General features: G+C 40.7%; 1 protein-coding gene across 1 annotated transcript in view; it reads left to right on the top strand.

Annotated features, from left to right (window-relative positions):
* Window positions 1-3,921: 3,921 nt before the first annotated feature.
* ADSS2 (adenylosuccinate synthase 2) overlaps window positions 3,922-19,727 on the top strand; it is a 43,193-nt gene continuing 27,387 nt past the window's right edge. Inside the window, exons 1-3 of the mRNA XM_032136528.2 lie at window positions 3,922-4,237; window positions 17,553-17,655; window positions 18,431-18,499. Of these exons, the coding sequence (XP_031992419.1) occupies window positions 4,055-4,237; window positions 17,553-17,655; window positions 18,431-18,499 (355 nt within the window). The 5' untranslated portion in view covers window positions 3,922-4,054. The remainder of the gene's footprint in view (window positions 4,238-17,552; window positions 17,656-18,430; window positions 18,500-19,727) is intronic.

The raw sequence follows: 19,727 nt of genomic DNA, 5'->3' as shown, positions 1-19,727 counted from the left end.
GAATAGAGCCTTGGATTTTGAGAGAGATCTATCTGCTTTTAATTCTTGGGGTTTCATGAGGAAAACAGAGCTTTTCTCGAAAACAGGGTCTGTGGTGCCTCCTGTTTTTCCCAAGGAGTCCCAGGCTACCAGAAGCTGTCTCAGGGCCTGTCATGTGTACATTAAGATAGGCAAAACAAAAAAGTGGAGGAAAATAATTCAGTTGACTGAGAAGGAAAAAAATACCTTTTTCCAGAAAAATGAACGTTTTCCAGAAAAACAAGATCCAAGAAGAGAGAAACATAAAGGCCTTTTACATATACCTATAGCTTGTTTATCCACTTTTAATTAAGCTGACTTTTAACCATAGCGCTCTTTAAAAAAAAAAAAAACCCTTAAAAATTTTATTACTCAACTTTAGCCATGCCAAGTGGCCAATATTTTTGGCTTTTGAATTCTACCACAGGTAACTTCCCACCTGAAGTTAAGTTTTAGCTAAGGTTATAACCACAAACACACAGGTGTCTCAAAGAGATGGTAAGCAGTTTTTTTTTTCTACAAGATTTAGAATCTCCCCCAGGGTAGTTTAGAGAAAGGAAAATTCAAGACAGGAAATCAGAAGCTATCCATGGGGGTGGGAGGAGGCGGGAACCTCAATAAATGGCAAAGTTACATAAATAAAAAACCAGAAGGGAATCATTCTGGAAGCCAGGAATAGAACCCAGACCCCCACTGTCAAGAGGCAAAGCCTTAGCTACTGAGTTATACAATATTGAGCAGTTTCTATTGTTCTTCCCAGAAGGAGCCTACAGAAGCCAGTTTCAAGCTTGCAAAGGCTTTTAACTGCTCAAGAAAATTCTTAGGGCTAACCTAAAAATCCTCAAATTCCTGTCTTCTAGATGGCAGAAACCAAGAGGAAGTATCTCCACGTGGTCACAGAGTTAAGCTCTTCAGGACACAAAATAAGACAGAGAAATTTCATACAGTATTGGCTTCAGGGACCTGTAGCAAAGTTTGTAACTGACCAGCCTGCGAAGCCGGCTTGAAAAGCAGGCTTATCGGGGTCCTACACCCACGTTCTATCCTGTGACACCCATCTCTCCACTACAGAACACAGAAAGACAAATTCTTAGCACAAAACTACACCAGATTTGCTACAGCCTAAGACCAGTCTCACAAATCCTTTTTTCTATTCATCAAACCCTTGCAGAGGAGGCAAACAGTTTACTATTTACCGAGAAAGAGAGAGACAGAGACCAGAAACCGGTCCAGTAAGAATTTCATACCCTTTTTGCCGGCATACCAGATTTCCGGATTCCCTTTCTCTGCAGTTTCCAGAAGAATGGAGTGGCTTTTGATGACCCTGCTTGCTTGTGCTATAGCTGTGGGGTTCAAGCCACTTTACAAGAGAAAATCACCCTTTACTGTTTTATGGAAACATAGATGAGATTCTTAATTTGCAAGATGCTGCCCAGCGGGCTGCATGGGGAACCGAATTAACATTTTCCATCCCAGCAAAACACACACAGCAAAACACACATTAGCCACCTCGTTCAGCACCCAATATCAGCCTGGCAAAGCTCAGAAACTTTTTCCCGTCGGTCCCTGTTGTCTTTGATGCACTCCAGGTGGGGAGGGATGACCTCCGAACGGTAATTCACAATGTGGTCTCTGGGCAAGACGAAGAGCAGATAGTCACCCTGAGACAGGCCTGTTGAGCCTTCTCTAGGGCTCATCAAATGTGACCAGACAAATAAGGAGGGTTCTGAGTTAGGCCTGCTGGACTTCCATCAGCAGTCTCTTCTGAGATCCCTTCCACATATACAAACACACACAAAGATGAGAGGACACAGGCCTTCCCAATCAGATCCCTAACCAAGACCTCCAGGAGTATCCCTTCCAAACTATCCTTCTATTCTTCTGAGAAACCTCCTTGACATCTTCCTGATTGAGGAGAAGTCTCCCAAACCTGGACTCTTCCTACTAGTTAGAGCCAAATGAGACCCCCCAGGAGCCGAACAGACACTCTGCAATGGGGCTACAGACACCTCACCATAAGGCTACAGAACCAGTTGGGAGAAAGGAGGCGTTGGCAGCACCTAGGATACTCACCAATCCAGACACCCCGCCCTGCAGTGGGGCTACAGACAGACACCCTGTGATAGGGCTACAGTTAAGGGATGTCTCCCCAGGACTATTTCTCCATTGCAATTAAATCCATGCACACTGGGTTGGCAGCGCCCCGCCAGTAGAGAGAGTACCAGAGTCAGCCCCCAGTCCGAGAACTGGGTGGCCGCTTGGGCAGGCTTCTGGATCCATCGCTGGAGGGGGGCCACTGAACCACGAGCAGGTAGCCACAACGGCAATCCCAGACAAGCCCCCACATTTGTAACCGCCCAAGGGGTTCACCTTGTCCACTGCCTAGACAGAGCCAATTCATCAAGGCAGGCAAATGGCAATAGAGAAAGAGTAATTCATGTAGAGCTAGCTGTGCAGGAAACCAGAGTTTTATTATTACTCAAATCAGTCTCCCATAAATAATTTTTAAAAATTGAACGGAAATGACTAGTAATGTGTGCTTATTCAGTATCTACTATCTGCTCAGCACTACCTCGGGCATTTGACTAGAAAGAAATAGATGGCATTCTTGTTTCCAAAACGTTTGTGATCTTGTAATAAGGCCAAGATAGACACCAATTATCACATAGTATTATAATTAATTTGTTTACTAATCAGTAGACCAAATAATTTGAATCCTTGAGGGCTAAATTGTATCTGTATTTCTCCTATGTTATCAGTGCCCAGGACACTTACTTAGTTAATAGCAGGTTCTCAATGTTCCTGACTTAACTCATTGACTAGAAATAAAATACTAAAGTGTGCTCTAGGGACCATTAGTGAACATACAGTATGTACAGGTGATTTGGGAGACGGTACATATAATGTGATTCCATTCCCACTTTTTTTCGAAGCACCTTTTATCAGAATTAAACATCATAGTTAATTCGTGTTGGAGTCGAAAGGGCATTAGATGAACAGTAGGTATACACCAGAATCTAGTTACAACTGTAACCAAGAGACAGTGGAATCTACAGGAAGGACATGGGCTCTGGACTCAGATTATCGAAGTACCAATTCAAGCCTCACTAGGGCAAGTTACCCAGCTTTTAAATCCTGTAAAATAAGGATAATAGAGGATCACCTACCTTATATGTTTGTGGGGATTAAAAAAAAAAAAGTGCATGACAATATCTGCATATATGTACTATATGCGACATACGTAATCCACTCCTCCTCTCTGAGCCATTGTTACTACTGTGTAAAATGAGGATTAGGACTTTACTTGATCTATTGATTTCAGGTCTCATGTCCTTTATCTTATTGACTTACTTTTGAATTTTGTCTTTTTTGATCCCTGTCCCCATCTCTGTTACTTCCAGACTTTTAATTTCCAATTCTACACTTACACGTTCCGATTTTATGCTGTTTGTACTGCGAAATTCCACAGTTTATATTTTGTACACGTTCATTCCTTAATAGAGACAAATCCAGACAAACCTGCAGATGGCAGACACAGTGGCCCCAGAATACACCGCCGCAGACCAGAGCGTTGCATGCTGGGAGTTGTAGTCCGACGCTCCGCACGCGCCTCCGCGCCTCTCCAGTTTGAAACCGAAAGGTAGAGCGGGTAGGCGGGGTGCTGAAGGAGAAGCGCTTTCGAAGCCCCGCCCCTGACCTTTTCCGCTGGAGAGCTTCGCACAGGAGTGGCGCGCCAGGCCGCGGAAGGGGCGTGGCCTCGGTCTGGGGTGGCGGCGGTTGCCGCCACCAGGGCCTCTTCCTGCGGGCGGTGCTGCCGAGGCCGGCCTGCGCGGGGCAGTCATGGTACCCCCTTGAGCGGGCTGTGGCGGAGAGCGGGGCGGGGACTGGCTGGAGGGTGGCGGCCCGGCGGGGCGGGGGCGGGGCCGGTCTCTGGCTCCTTCTTCCTCTGCATGTGGCTGGCGGCCGCAGAGCAGTTCAGTTCGCTCACTCCTCGCCGGCCGCCTCTCCTTCGGGCTCTCCTCGCGTCACTGGAGCCATGGCGTTCGCCGAGACCTACCCGGCGGCATCCTCCCTGCCCAACGGCGATTGCGGCCGCCCCAGGGCGCCGCCCGGAGGAAACCGAGTGACGGTGGTGCTCGGTGCGCAGTGGGGCGACGAAGGCAAAGGGAAGGTGGTGGATCTGCTGGCGCAGGACGCCGACATCGTGTGCCGCTGCCAGGTGAGGCGACGGGCCTCTCATGGGAAGCCGGGGCCGAGAGCTCGGGCTGCCTGGCTCCCTGGTGCCCAGGAACTCGGACCCAGAACCCGGATCCACTGGTCAAAATGAGGTGTCACCTTGAGCCTCTCTCCTCCTGTCCTGAGCTGCGGCTACGTGGAGAAATGGCGGGAGGTCGGGGACCCCTGACCGGGAGCGTCGGGTGAAACTTGGGGTGGCCCTGGAGGAAAAGGTGGGCTGGCGGGGAGCCTTTGGGAGATGCGCGATGTCTGGGAGTTGCAGTTTTGCGTCTGGGGAGTGGTGCTCAGCCCCGGGGCTGAGGCCAGGGTGGAGGTGGGATGCGGTCGGAGTTTGAGGAGCTACCGCCCGAGGCCTGCTCCCAACTCTTCCGACTGCGGGCGGAGACCCGGCGCGACGGCAGAACCCCCCCATCACCGCCCCCCCCACCCCGCCCAGGGCGGCGGAGTGGAAGTGGATCGTTTCGAAACGTCCTGAAATCAGACTTACCGATCCCCCATCTGCAGGACCGTGGCATGCAGTGCTTTGCTTCCTCTGGTGCACTTAGTTGACATCCAAACCCACCCACCTCTGGGCTTTGGACTGTTGTTTTAGGGCCCTGAGTTTATTTTTGTTTTTGTTTTTACAGTGTGCTCCATACATTAAAGTTAAGGAGAAATTACTTTTACTAGTTGGTCCCAGAGGAAGGAATCCCTTCTCTCTTCAAAAAAAGTGAGGGAAGTAAATACATGGATGTCAAATTGAGTATTTAGAAATAAATATTTGCATTGTTAAGGTGACATCGAAAGTGAACTTTCTGAAAACGAGGTGGTAATGTACTTCTAACGCGAGACACGTGGTTTTCAGTGTAAGCTTTCTTCCTATTTGTCGTTTCCTTTGAAGCAGCATACAGGGTAAGACCTTTGTAAAGGCTCTCAGATAACCCTCTCCAGTTTCAAAATTCTAAGTAGATGAGCAATAACCACGTTCAAAACAAAGCATAATGTAATATTTGAAGTTAGCTGCTATCTGTTTAGGTTGCAAGAATATTTGTTTTTGAACATACATGGCATGATATGATGGTGCCATGCTGTATATGTTCTAGTAAGTTATAGGCCCCCTTGAATACCATTTTGAGCATGCAGAAACAATGAAATCACAGGTATATTAAAAAGCTAAATGCAAATACTGCAAATATTCTCTGATTTACCTTGTTTCGTTTTGTTTTGTTTTCATTTAGAAATCCACCCTGCCCGTTCTGAAATAGCTGTTGCACTAATTGCCTCTTAGGAAACCGTCACTACCACCTCTCCCTCCTTCCCTTCCAGCCTATTATTTCTCCACCCCTCTGGCAACACACTTTGTACCTTAGCAATCTGCAGGGTGTTGCCATTAAATTCCTGCCCCGCACTGTCTTAGGCAATACTCCAGAAATCCAGCCTTTACCTACCTTTTGTCTTACATTCAGATCTGGTCATGCTGTGGGGAAGACGTATCCGAATACCGAACTTTCTTGCTGTCTAGAAGGGGAGAGAGGCTGAGGCCTGTGTATCTCCTTCACTGACATCTTGACATCTCGTTAATATGGAAATAGCTCAGGTTGAGCTACACTATGGGTTGTAAGAAGGTTTGGAGAACACAACCATTATGGTATTTATTCTAAAGGATCCTCAATTTTAATATTCTATGGAGAAATATTAGAAGTAGTTTGTAGCTTGGAGAAGGTGTTACTAATGTTACCGAGAAAGTAGTCTTGAAGTCATGGACCAACCTGATCTGATGCCCTTGGAAAGTCTGGAGAAGTGATTGAGAAGGAACTAAGTTTGGCTTTAAAATGTTAGCTGAAGATAGTGGAGAAACAAATGAGGGGCCTTGTTAGGCAGACTTCCCTCACCTGTATATTTTTTACTTAACTCCCTTCCTTATAGAATCCTTATGTTCTTCTAGTGCCTTTTAAGAGTGTATCATTAGGATTCTTTATTAGTCTTGTTAGCAAAAAATAGATGAGTAATGAATAGATTTAAGCATTATCTCTTTTGTGATTTACCTTGGTAACTTCGTATTATTTGGTTAGCCCTAGTAATCTGGCATCTACTTAATGAAGTTCCCCTAGGTTATAAAATTGGAATGTTGAAGTTCTTACTGAGTGTGTATAGAGAGCTGGAAAAAATCAACAGTAAGACATTGTGAGCTTGGATTGCCTTGTTTGATGTCTTAAGTTTTGTGTGTTAGTGAAAATATGTCCTTTGTTAGAGTTTAATATATTCTGCCATATTGATGTCATGAGTTCAAATTTTATTCAGCACTGTTTCTCCAGAAGTGATGTACACATAATGATCCATATTTCGCCAGCAGAATCATAAGGACTTTCTCCCAACATAAAATATAGTTTTAAAAAGAAAAACTGGCATCGCATTTAATGATAAATTTTAATATATAAAATGCCTTTTTGGAAACAATAGATGCAAACCTAGTGGCATTTTCACTCTTACAGCGCTTAAGGCCTGTGTTGTTCAGATTCAGGATTTATGGGGAGTTATTTATAACTTGGTAGGTTCCCCAGATCCATAAATATGTAGGACTTGCATCAAAGGACAACCGCTACTGATGCCTTAATTTTAAATCAATATTTATTTTAAGAAGAAGAGAGAAGAATTAAATAGAGGCCCAACCCTGGGTACAGGTCATTCATCTAGTAAGCATTGAATATCTGCAGGGGATCACTTAGCCTGGGAGTCAAAAATCTGAAAAAGGCAGGGATTGTGCCCACAAGGAGCTCACAATCTGGGGGACAACTGCTGTTTAAGCAAAAGTGTTGAGAAGGTTGGGATGGAGAAAGGTACTAGTTTAATAAGTTTCTCAAGGGGTTAAAGTATGGGACCAAGAAAGTCCCTTTCTGGCATCACAAAAGGAAGCCTAATACTGTTTTTTCCCCAATTCTCTCAAAGTAAAATACTGTGCTTTGTTTTCTTTATTTTGCTGAGTAGAAACTACAGAAACTTCTAAACTATAGTAGTTTATACCAGGCTTTAAGCAAAGGCTTATTTATTGTTCTTGAGGAAAGTAACTTTGGTGGTCTTGATTATAATGACACACCTGAAGTTGCCTGTGATCAGGAAAGGCTAGAGCAGTATTCCCTGTGTTTTCTCTCCGATGCTTTAAAGTCAATAAAAAGAGAAAATACTAAAGTTAGTTATAAGGGAAAGCACACCCCATCACTTGATATATGTTTATAAAAGCTTGCTATAAAAATAAACATACTGAAAAAATATTACTATTTTCTAGCTAGATACAAGTATCTGCTGAAGATCTGAAACCACTATTAGTCAGTGTTAAAGAAGCATAAAAGACATACCAGCAGCAAACTGAAACTTTCTCCTTGAAATAGAAAAGGTGAAAGATAATTTAAAAGAAAATAATGTTAGCATTATTTAATGCCTTAACCTTGTACAGCTAAAATGATCTGCCAGACTACTTCCCATAATTTTAAGGATAGTAGGTAATTAGCATTTAAGGTAAGCCATTCTTCCAGGTTTATAACAATTGCTATTTCCGTCTTCTGATTCTTTTTATATCATTTATAGCATTTCCCTAGTATATAAGTATTTACCAATGTCTGTTATACTATACTTGGTTAAATCTTGTTCTGTTTGGTTACTGTGCTTTCTCTACTAGAATGTAAATTTTCTCAAAAAGGGGACTTCTTCCTTTTTTTATTCTGTAGCACCTAATACTATATGAAGCAGAAGGGAAATACTCAACCAATGTATTCTGGGTGGCAAGATCACCCCTGGAAATTTATTTGAAATAAGTGATAGTAACCCTTTCTTGTAATTGTTTTAACCTCTCTCTGGACAATTTAATTGACTGGGGCATACATTTAAGGTGGAATTCCTAGCATTCCTTGGATTAACATTTGTTACTTAGTTTTTCAGCTGGAATTTTTTACATTGTACCATTCAAAGGCTTCATTTATATTAAAATCTTATCTCTTGTTTTTAGGAGAAAATAGGTAACATATTTATACCTTTTTCATGTATTTCCTCAACATATTTCGATTGAATGCCATGTAGGGTTCTAGTAACTAGTTTTTCCCCGCTGAGGACAGTAAATCTCAATGTTCAGTCAATGAGGATGTCCTATTGCAGTTAGTAAATACAGTATCCTGTCAGGTCTACTTTTGACGCGTGAGTTTGTAAATGTGTATGAGACCATCTCAGTGGTGTCTGATCAAAATTATTCTGTTTCTTTAACTTTGGTGGGAATGGATGGGTTTGTTGGATATTTACAAGTATCTCTAAGGAAAACTTGCCTAGAGCAAATCTAGAATGAACCAATAAATTCATATTTAATAGCTTTCTTGCTGTAACTGGATACGAATCCAGCTATCTTATCTCTCAGGGACTGTGTCAGATGTTGACACTAAAGATTAGTATGGATGAGCTACATATTGATAAATTAAAATTGGTGACTATTGCAATACTTTTATCAACAGAAACATCAACATTCAGTATTGCCTGCTGAAAGCAATGAAAAGAACAATAAATGCAGGGGAGTTCCTGTGGCTACTCTGGCTCTGGGATGGGATAGTTCTTTACATTGAACCAAAATTTATATTTGATTCATATAATAAAATTCTTTTTTAAAAAGAGGCTCCATGAGATTTCTAAAAATGAGATTTTTGTCTATATTAAGTTTTAACATCTTTTTTAAAGGAAGGATTTTATTAGTGAGAAAACTTTTTTGGCTTGAAGTCTGTAGTTTAATTTCAGTGTGTTTTTAAGAAAATATTTTCATGAATGTAATTAGGTGAATTTTTATCAAACATTTACAAAGAGCTGTGTGACATCATTGGTTTATACATTTTTGGTTGGGTGTCTTGTGCTCTCATCTATGACCCTGGTTTGGTGAGTGTGAAAGAATATTAGAGTTTGGTACCCAGAGTCTAAAGCTTCTTAATTAGGAACATAAGATCCTCTCAGGCCAAGTCCCTTTCCAGTTTGATTGTGAGAAGTTATTTCATAATAGTAATGTAAGGTCTAAAATATAAGGTATCTGAGGTTTTCATCATTTGTGACATTTATGTGTGTATGAAACTAGAAGGTAACTATAATCATGCAAAGGAAAGTGGATACCTTTAAACCTTTAATGGATAACTGAGCTGGGATATCTTTGCTAAAAAGAAATTTAGATACCCTGTATATTTTTTTCTCTTGCTATCTAGTGTGTCTGGTTACTGCTGAATAGTTAAATTTGATCAACTTGCTGGTAGTAACTTAACCTGCTCTACTTTGGAATCATAAGCTAATTGCAGTTATGTGAAGGCTTTCATGAAAGAACAATCATCATTTATAACTGCTTTATTGCTGTGGATTGATAAGTGCTTTAGTTTTGGTGAATGGTAACATGTTTCATCTGGAAAGGAGGAGACACAGATCTTACAATCTTTACCCTGAAAGCAGCATAGATAATAAGCATTGACTCCAAAGAAGGCTCTTAAGAAGCTTGAAGATTAGACAAAAAAAATAGCAACCCTTTTTTGGTTGCTGAAATAGTTCAGGGGCATGGGATCTGAGACATTACTGCTCTCTACTGTAATCCATAGTGGTCACTGACTTCCTGATGTTCATTTTGAGCTCTGTGATTACAGTACGTTGTTCATGTATTCAAAGCAAAAGGACAAAGATAAGACACAGGGCCTAACTAGCCTGAAAAAAGCCCTTTGGGCTTTGTGCATGAAATTGTTAGCCCTTGACACTTGGGCCTGTATTCTGGAAAAGAGACCATTGTTTCAGGTTTACAACACTGAGGATCATTCACTTCCTTCATCTCTCTACCACAGCAGAATGCACTTGGGGGAGAAAAGAAAGGAGTGATTTGGGGAAGGAGAAGGCCCAGTAGCAAAACCAAGTTAAGAATCAAGAGTCACTTTTGTAGACTAATATCATTTAATTCCTTTCCAAACTTTTTTTTTTTTTTTTTTTAACCTGCCCTGTACCTTTGGAGCTTCTTAGCTAGAAGCTTACGCATATTAGCATTTCCTGATCCAAAATGTTATTCTATAATTGGATTTGACAGCCTTTGGTTCTGAGGAGTCATGGAAAGAAAATTCAAAACACTTGTCTTCCAACTTCCTTAAACTTAACATCAAATTAGGAAGAAAAGGAATGCATGGAAAAACTGAGAACAGTTACAAAATAACTAAATACTATTATATCATTCCTATATCCTGCAGTAATGCTGTAAAGTATTGTCCTTGACAGTATAAAATGTTATTAATATCTAGCAATTAATCATTTTAATATTCAGTTTCACTAGTACAAGATGTAAACTCAGCAAGGTGTATATATACTATGTTGTAGTAAGTTTGTTTTGTGAATCATTTGTGTTCTTTGTTTGCAAGCAATGGAACGAAACTATCTCAAGCAAAATGGGGATTTGTTTAAAGGAAGAGCAGGCTGGTGGCCTGAGATGAAGGCTGCTCCTGGAATCTCAGCAGCTAGAACTGGCAGCCTTTTTCTTTAGGATGCTTCCCGCAGGTGACAGGCGTCTCAGCCTGCTATTGCTTTCCTCCTCAATACTCAAATTCAGATTCCCAAGGGAGAGGAGCTGACTGGCTCAGGTTGGAACATGTTTCCCTGCCTGGATCAGTTCGCTGTGGCTGGGGGGATGATTCTTATGATTTGCAAAGTAAGGGAAAAGGAGGGGGACTGAGCATACAAAAGCTATAACTAACCTGGAGTTAATTTTGTATAGGAAAATAAGGTATGACGAAGCATTTGTTCTGGATTGTTCTTATTTATAAATTGTTTTCCAACAGTCTAATATGGTATTGACCTGTAGTGCTTTTCTGGAAGAAAAAATAGAGTTAAATTGGTTTTTATTATTTTAACCTTAATTAAAATAATGAAAATTAGCTATGTATTGATTGTAAAAACTAAAAGCATACATCAGAAACTTTGCTTTTCAGCTTTGAGAACATAGAATTTTAGTCCTGCTTTTTGTTTCTATCATGATGCTCCAGTTTATTTCATAGCTCTGTGATGAGATACATTTTTTCCTGGTAATTAAGAAGCTTATTTAATATTTTCTTTGTATTTCATCTTAATGTAAGAATAGCAGTCAAAGAAAATTGGTAAAATATATACTATATTGGGGATCTTTTGTGACTGCAATTGAATTTTCTTTCATCTATTGTTCACCCTAATAAAATTAACATGCATTTATTCTTGGTATTTAATATAAGAAGAACATCATATAAGGCATTATAAGCTTATGCTTTTCCTCAGAGAAACCTGCCACATAGCTACTTGTGGACTCATGCTGTTTTTTGTTTCTTGGGGTGTTGCTGGGGGGTATATTTCAGAATTAAAATGGTTTAAAAATTGGCCTCACCCTGAAATTCTGCCATGCGGTGTTGTGGCACTGATGGAAGTGTGAATGTGAAGGCGGTGTCAGCACGGGGCTGGAGAGCCGCTCCGCCACTCTGCCACTCCGCCTCCCTGCCACGTGGCTTGTGAGGAGCCACTAAACCTTTCCATGCCTAGGCCTCCCCATCTGTGGAATGGAGTCAGTAGCACCTACTTCATAGGGGTGTTGTGAGGACTGAAAAGAACAATGTCAAATGTTTTTAATATTCAGATGCAAGGATGACGTCAGTGAAATCTGTACTGTATAAAGGCTACACAAAAATGGACAGATATTTGGTTAACTGTGCCAGGTACCAAAAATGTCTGTTCAGAAAAGCATTTTACCAACTCAGAAATATGACTTATTTCTACGAAAAAAAAGTTCAAAAAATTATATCTGAGATTTATTACTAAATGTTTTCCCTGTTGGATATAATTGATCCAGAAACAACATTGAGATTCCACAGCCCTTTGTTTATATAACTATTAATTGAACATATTCTATTTTTTTGTTAAGTAATATAGAATATACAGCTGTGATAATGAAAAGTATTTGTTAAATGCTACGAGAGTGACTGGGACTGTAAGTGTTATGGGAGTTTGGCAAAGAAGCAGGAGGGAGGTAGTGTAACTGTTAATGTGATTATAAGATTAATACTTTTGTGGGAGATAACTTACCAAGTTTGGTTTGTGGAAAATTTGGATTGAGAAGGAAATTGTATGTTTCCGTTAGAAGTAGAACAACAACAACAAAATATCTCCCATGATTTGTTTGGTACTATCTGGCCTCCCCGGTGCTACTTGGGAGAATCATGAAACATGGTTAATCAAACACATCCTTGCTGTTGCTCATTCTGGCACATATTACACAGAGCTGCCCATGGGCCCATGTAGGAGCAGCTCCATCTGCCCTTATAATATGTAGGTGGGAGACTGAGGGGGTGCTCGTATTTGAAACTGTTTTTGGTTATGGTGCTCATATTTGAAATTCTTTGTTTTGCTGTCTGCTAATACGTGACCTCTCCTTGAACCAGTATAATCTCTGTTTGAGGACAATTGCCTGAGCTCCCAAGGCGAATTTTGTGTATTTACATAATCCGAATATTTTAGGTTAGCATCCAAATAGGCATTTCAAATTTCTTCATCTGTTGCATTTTATAAAATACAGTATACTAAAACTTGTTTCATATATAGATTACCTCATCAAGAAACTCCTTATGAGCAGCTCCTTCTCAGTTCACCTCAAGACCCTTCTGCGTAGTGTGCGTTTCAAGATTAAAAGTTATACCCCAACTGCCCCACAGAGCACTAGTGACCAAATATAAATAAGCACTTAGATATTTTCCCCTAAATCCCACATGGGATAATCTTGGGTGTTTCTGGGTATATTTAATCATATTTCCATACTGAAACAATTTAAATGATATTTAAACCGTATAATGATCAATGTAATACTGGTTATTGAAAAATGTTGATTATTTTTCAATAACTAATATTTGAATGAGCAAACTTTATACCACCGTGTGACTTTAAGTCTTTTACTGCTGAACTTTCCAGCCTGAGCTACCTATAAACTTGGACAAACTTAGGGAGTTAAGCCAATTTTTCCCCCTAAAGTCATCCATCACAACCATCTGCCTAAAAAATTGTGTGTGTGTGTGTGTGTGTGTGTGTGTGTGTAGAGCAACCATCATCTCTTTATTATGGTTAATTCCATCATTACTATCTGTCTTGGTAGAATATTAGCTAAGAGAGGAAGCTATTGTTACACAGTAAGAACATTTGTCATTCACTACCAGTAATAATTGTCAAATAATAATTCATCAAATGATTATATTGGTAAATCTATAAAAGTAATTTTGTGTAAATTAGGAGACCTACTTTAAGGGTCTACTCCAAAAATTAGTGTAGTTTATTTTTAACCTTGAGCAAATGGTGAATTTTTTTAAACTTTTTTTTTTTTTTTTTTTGAGACAGCGTCTTGTTCTGTCGTCCAGGCTGGAGTGCAGTGGCATGATCTTGGCTCACTGCAAGCTCCGCCTCCTGGGTTCATGCCTTTCTTCTGCCTCGGCCTCCCGAGTAGCTGGGACTACAGGCGCCCGCCACCATGCCCAGTTAATTTTTTGTATTTTTAGTAGAGATGGGGTTTCATCATGTTGGCTAGGATGATCTCAGTCTCCTGACCTTGTGATCTACCCACCTCGGCCTCCCAAAGTGCTGGGATTACAGGTGTGAGCCACTGTGCCCAGCCTAAAAACTGGTTTTAAAAAAATAAACTGGTTGTAGCTGGGCAGGGTGGCATGCACATGTGGTCTCAGGGACTCAGGAGGCTGAGACAGGAGGATCACTTGAGCCCAGGAATTCAAGGCCTGCTTGGGCTATAGTGAGACCCCATCTCTAAAAAACCTGGTTTGGCTTTGATAATAACACCTTATTTGTTGTCTCAAAATTACCAAATACTTTATAACAACTTAGTAAAAATTTATTAAACTTAGTAATTTGTAACAAGAGGAACTGAAATCCAGATAAGAATTATCTTGTGAGTTATTTTTAAAAGACTAAGTTAGCCAGGCACCGTGGCTCACGCCTGTAATCCCAGCACTTTGGGAGGCCGAGGTGGGCAGATCACAAGGTCAGGAGATCGAGACCATCCTGGCTAACACAGTGAAACCCCGTCTCTACTAAAAATACAAAAAATTAGCTGGGCATGGCGGCGGGCACCTGTAGTCCCAGCTACTCGGGGGCTGAGACAGGAGAATGATATGAACCCGGGAGACGGAGTTTGCGGTGAGCTGAGATCACGCCACTGCACTCCAGCCTGGGCGACAGAACAAGACTCCGTCTCAAAAAACAAACAAACAAAAAGATAAATAATGTTCTTTTGGTGTATAATATATGTCCTAGGATTCTATCAGAATTGATGATAAAATTACACAAGTGTGAAGTAATAATATATACCAGGAAATTTATTGCAAGATTACTTATAATAAGATTTTTTTTAGCAGGGCCTATTTTTCTAGCATTTTTGTGACCTCATAATTGGTGATGATTTGGTAAAAGTAGTAACATTCAATTTGTTAAAAATAACCTTGTGAATTGGGCACAATGGGGCAAGATGGTCAGACAGAACCCTTTACCAATTGTTCTCCCACAGGAACACCAGATTTAATAACCATCCACACAAAAAATCACCTTCATAAAAACCAAAAATCAGGTGAGCAATCACAGTACTTCCTGTCACTGAAAGAGGCATGGAAGAGGGTAGGAAAGACAGTCTTGAATTGCTGATACCACCCCTTCCCCACCCCCAGCAACCATGGGGCACTGAGAGAGAATCTGTGTGCTTAGAGGCAGGAGAACGCAGTGATCGTAGGACTTTGCATTGGAGCTCAGTGCTGCCCTTGTCACAGTAGAAAGCAACACTGGGCAGAACTCAGCCAGTGCCCACGGAGGGAGCATTTAGATCAGCCCTAGCCAGAGGGGACTTGCCCATCCTAGCATTCAGAACCTGAGTTCCAGCAAGCCTAGCCAGCACAGGCTAAAGTGCTCTGGGGTCCTAAATAAATTTGGAAGATAGTCTGGGCCACAAAGACTACAATTCTTGGGCAAGTCCTGGTGTTGTGCTGGACTTGGAGCCAGTGGACTTGGGGGGCATGTGACCTAGTGAGACACCAGCCAAGGTAGCCAAGGGAGTGCTTGTGCCCCTCTTCCCCCAACCCCAGGCAGCACAGCATGCAGCTCCAGGAGAGGCTCCTTCCCTCCACTTGAGGAGAGGAGAGGGAAGAGTCAGGAGGATTTTGGTCTTGCAGTTTGGATCCCAGCCACAGTAGGGACAGGGCACTGGGCGGAGTCCTGAGTTCCCCATCACAGGCCCTAGTTCCAGGACAAATTTCTAGACATACCCTGGGCCAGAAGGGAAGTTGCTACCTTGAAGGGAAGGACCCAGTTCTGGCAGGATTCATTACCTACTAGCTAAAAAGCCCATGAGCCTTGAATAATTCGCAGCGTTACCCAGGCAGATAAGGAAAATGTGGTACATAAACAAAGTGGAGTACTATTGAACCCAAACAAGAATGAAATCCTGTCATTTGCAACAGCATGGATGAAACTGGAGGTCATTATATTACGTGAAGTAAGCCAAGCACAGAAAGACAAACTTCACATGTTCCCACTTATTTGTGGGAGCTAAAAATTAAAACAATGGAAGTCATGGAGAGTAGAAGGATGGTCACCAAAGGCTGGAAAAGGTAGTGGTAAGAGTGGGGTGTGGGGTGGGGAGATGGTTAATGGGTATACAAATATAGTTAGATAAAAATACATCTAGTATTTGACAGCACAACAGGGGACTACAGTCAACAGTAATTTATTTATTATACATTTTTAAGTAACTCAGAGTATAATTAGATTGTAACACAATGAAAGGATAAATGCTTGAGGTGATGGATACCATATTTACCTGGATATAATTATTACTTATATGCTTGTATCAAAATATCTCATGCAGCACATAAATATATGTACTACTACGTAGCAACAAAAATTAAAAATGAAAAAAAAATAGCCTCGTGATCAGCCTCGGCTCACTATAGTCTCGACCTCCCGGGCTCACGCCATTCTCCTGCCTCGGCCTCCCAAAGTAGCTGGGATTACAAGCGTGAGCCACCACGCCCGGCCTGATTAATTGAGACAGAGTCTTGCTCTGTCACCCAGGCTGGAGTGCAGTGGCACCATCTCGGCTCACTGCAAGCTCCGCCTCCCGGGTTCACGCCATTCTCCTGCCTCAGCCTCTCCGAGTAGCTGGGACTACAGGCGCCCGCCACCACGCCCGGCTAGTTTTTTGTATTGTTAGTAGAGACGGGGTTTCACCGTGGTCTCGATCTCCTGACCTCGTGATCCGCCCGCCTCGGCCTCCCAAAGTGCTGGGATTACAAGCGTGAGCCACCGCGCCCGGCCCCTGATTGGTATTTTTTAACGTTATAGAAGGATGTTGTTAAAGTTTTTATTTGTTGCAAATACATCCCAAGTACACTTTTAAAAGTGTGTTAATATTGTATAGAAGTTTAAACATAATATGTAATCAGCTGACATAAGTGTGAAAACTTGTGTTTTCTTCCATGTTTTTTAAACTTATTAATTAGAAAAGTTATCTGGTTACTTAATATTTAGTCTCCTTTGTACCTAATTTTTGTAATTTGACTTTTTCCATTTTGTTATTTCTGCATAAGCTTCATAGAATGGACATTTCATCATGGGTTTATAGTATGATTCTCAGTGTTAGCAGTTCCTTGACCCAGGATATTACTTTATCCAGAGATGAGCAGGTTCTAGGGATCTGTCACTAACCAAACCTACAAGACTGGTTTATAAATTAGAGGCCAAGGATAACCAATATTTGGGGGAGATTCTTGTTAAGTCCATGTAAGAATACAAATTTCAGGTCACAGAGTTGCTTGACACACTCTTAGGACGATGGGAATTATATGAATATTTACATCAAGTTGGGGTAACTGGATAGATTACTCTTTTCTATCTTAAGAGATTTTTTGTGTGTGTGCAGATGGAATATCATGGTTAGCTTGCCATAATCCTCCATAGCCAAAGACAGACTAATTGCTCTATGTATTTTTTTTACTTTTTTTCTCTCTTTTAAGAAGGAATATGATTTTCTGTCTTTCAGAAACCTGAATTCCCCAATTTCCATATTCTTTCAGGATAATCACTCAAGTGTACTACAGTGGGGAAAGGAGACAGCCAAACTACTTTAAAGCCTTTTACAAATCAGCAGAGGTGGCAAATATTTGGGCTCTCTTAGGCTGACCTTTTGGCAGAAAGTCATTAATTCACTTTGGAGGGAGATAGGTTATTTGTCATATTTATCATCAGGCTCAATTTTCCCCTATCTTATATTTTAGGGAGGAAATAATGCTGGCCATACAGTTGTTGTGGATTCTGTGGAATATGATTTTCATCTCTTACCCAGTGGAATAATTAATCCAAATGTCACTGCATTCATTGGTAAGTATATAAACTGAACTGCATGGAGATTCCCCCCCACCAGTTGATAATGGCATTTATTTTTTATCGTCAAAACTGATTTCATCTCTCACTGACCAGATGGTTCATTGATCGCTTATTAATTTTGACCTTGATACCTTCTGGAATATACATGACTTTGGCTATTTGTCACTGTAACGTCTTTTAACAGTAATGCTTTTTGGAATGATTACTTTGCATTCATCTGTGCTCACCGACAATCTTAATTCTGTAAAGAAGTATTACATCATTGAATCAGTTTTCCAAATTTTTTTTCCCCAAATACTTTCAACCATGACTCATAGTAAGAAATACGAGAGGTTCATGAATTCATTTTGAACCCTTACAACAAATGATGCAATCTGATCTTTTCTACTCTCCTTTTAATTTTTAAAAGTCCTTATCACAACCTACTAAATTGATTTATGACCACTAATAGGGTGTGATTCCCCAACTTGAAAGATACTGATTTAGCGTGTACTGTGACCATGTTCCGTTTGCTTAAAATTACATAATTAGTTTCCTTCAAAAACATATTTCACTTTGTTTCCAAGAAATTTTCAACTTCATTGAGTATAATTCTAGCATTTTATATTCACTATATTATGTTCCATTATGTATTTAAATTATACTGCTATGTAAAACTTGGAATCATTTCTGTGGTAACACCCTGGTAAATCAGAATGTCCTTTAAGTTACATATGTCTGAGTTATAATTATAGATGTTTATGGTTGAGATTTGTTGGTTTTCCTTTAGGAAATGGTGTGGTAATTCATCTACCTGGATTGTTTGAAGAAGCAGAGAAAAATGTTCAAAAAGGAAAAGGTATGAAAGAATGAGTCTGCTTGGTAACCAGTTGTTCTTTGTAAAGTTTTATTAGGATCTTATGCCAGACAAACAACATGTTTGTCTTATACTTTAAAATTTCGGGCTACTATAGACAAATTTTTAATGTTAGTTATTAAGTTTTATTCATTATAAACAGTGTTTTAAACAGAAGACCAACATCTTATGTCAGTGTGTTAAGTCCTGATTTTTTTACACATTGGTCATCTGCAAACTTAAGGTAGCTAGAATTACAATATGTGGGTGGCAAAACTAGGAAATTCCTGAGTTTGCACACTGTCAGTCTTGTTTTCTAGAGGATCTGGAGCTGTCCTTTCATTGCTACAACTCAGGGATAAAAGGGAATTTTTTTTTCCCCCATGCTATACAGATGTAAGGGGAATTGTTTAGGTCCCTCCTTCTAAATGAAGTAAATCCTGCTTTTATACAATATATCCATGCCCATCTTCTTAAAATAAATAGTTCTGGATTCTTGCCTTTCCTGATCTCTTGGATTTTTAGAGATGTGTTTACATTAACCTTGGCCGTCTCATTAGGGTGTGAGGGGAATTTGATAATACAAATCCGGGTTAAACATCCGTAATACAAAAATCTGAAATCCAAAATGCTCCCAAAATCTGAAACTTTTTGAATACAGACATGACACCACAAGTGGAAAGTTCCATACCCGACCTCATGCAACGAGTCACAGTCCAAACATAGGCACTCACAGAGTTTATTCAGTGTTTCCAGGGGAAAAGAGGCCTTCTCCCCTTTCAGCTTTTGTATATCTTTTCCATGCATGCCCAGAATCCCCCACACAAGCGTGCCCACAGAAGGTAATAAAGTGGCATGTGTACTAGCTGGATGTGCCAACTGTGGTAATAAATGAAATGTAGAATACAGGTGGAGACTGGAAGCCTGCTTTGCTGTTGCTGCTGTTTGCCAGCTGATGCAGATACTCCGGTGCTGCTGCTGTACTGCTTAGTTACCCAGAACACATTTTTTCCACTGTATTGGTGGTATGTCATATTTTTTACTGTTAAATACTTGTGTGTGAATAAGTGTAAGGAAATGATTACTTATCAGTAGCATATAAATTCAGAGTCAAGAATGTTGGTGTTGGTAAACAACCACAGATGGAGGAGGAAGAGGAGGATGGAGGAGGAAGAGAAGGACGGAGGTAGAGGAGGAGGAGGAGGATGGAGGAGGAAGAGAAGGAGGAGGA

Source organism: Hylobates moloch, unplaced genomic scaffold (assembly GCF_009828535.3).
Source record: "Hylobates moloch isolate HMO894 unplaced genomic scaffold, HMol_V3 SCAFFOLD_18, whole genome shotgun sequence".
Classification (NCBI taxonomy): Eukaryota; Metazoa; Chordata; class Mammalia; order Primates; family Hylobatidae; genus Hylobates; species Hylobates moloch.
This window is presented reverse-complemented; position numbering and strand designations above follow the sequence as displayed.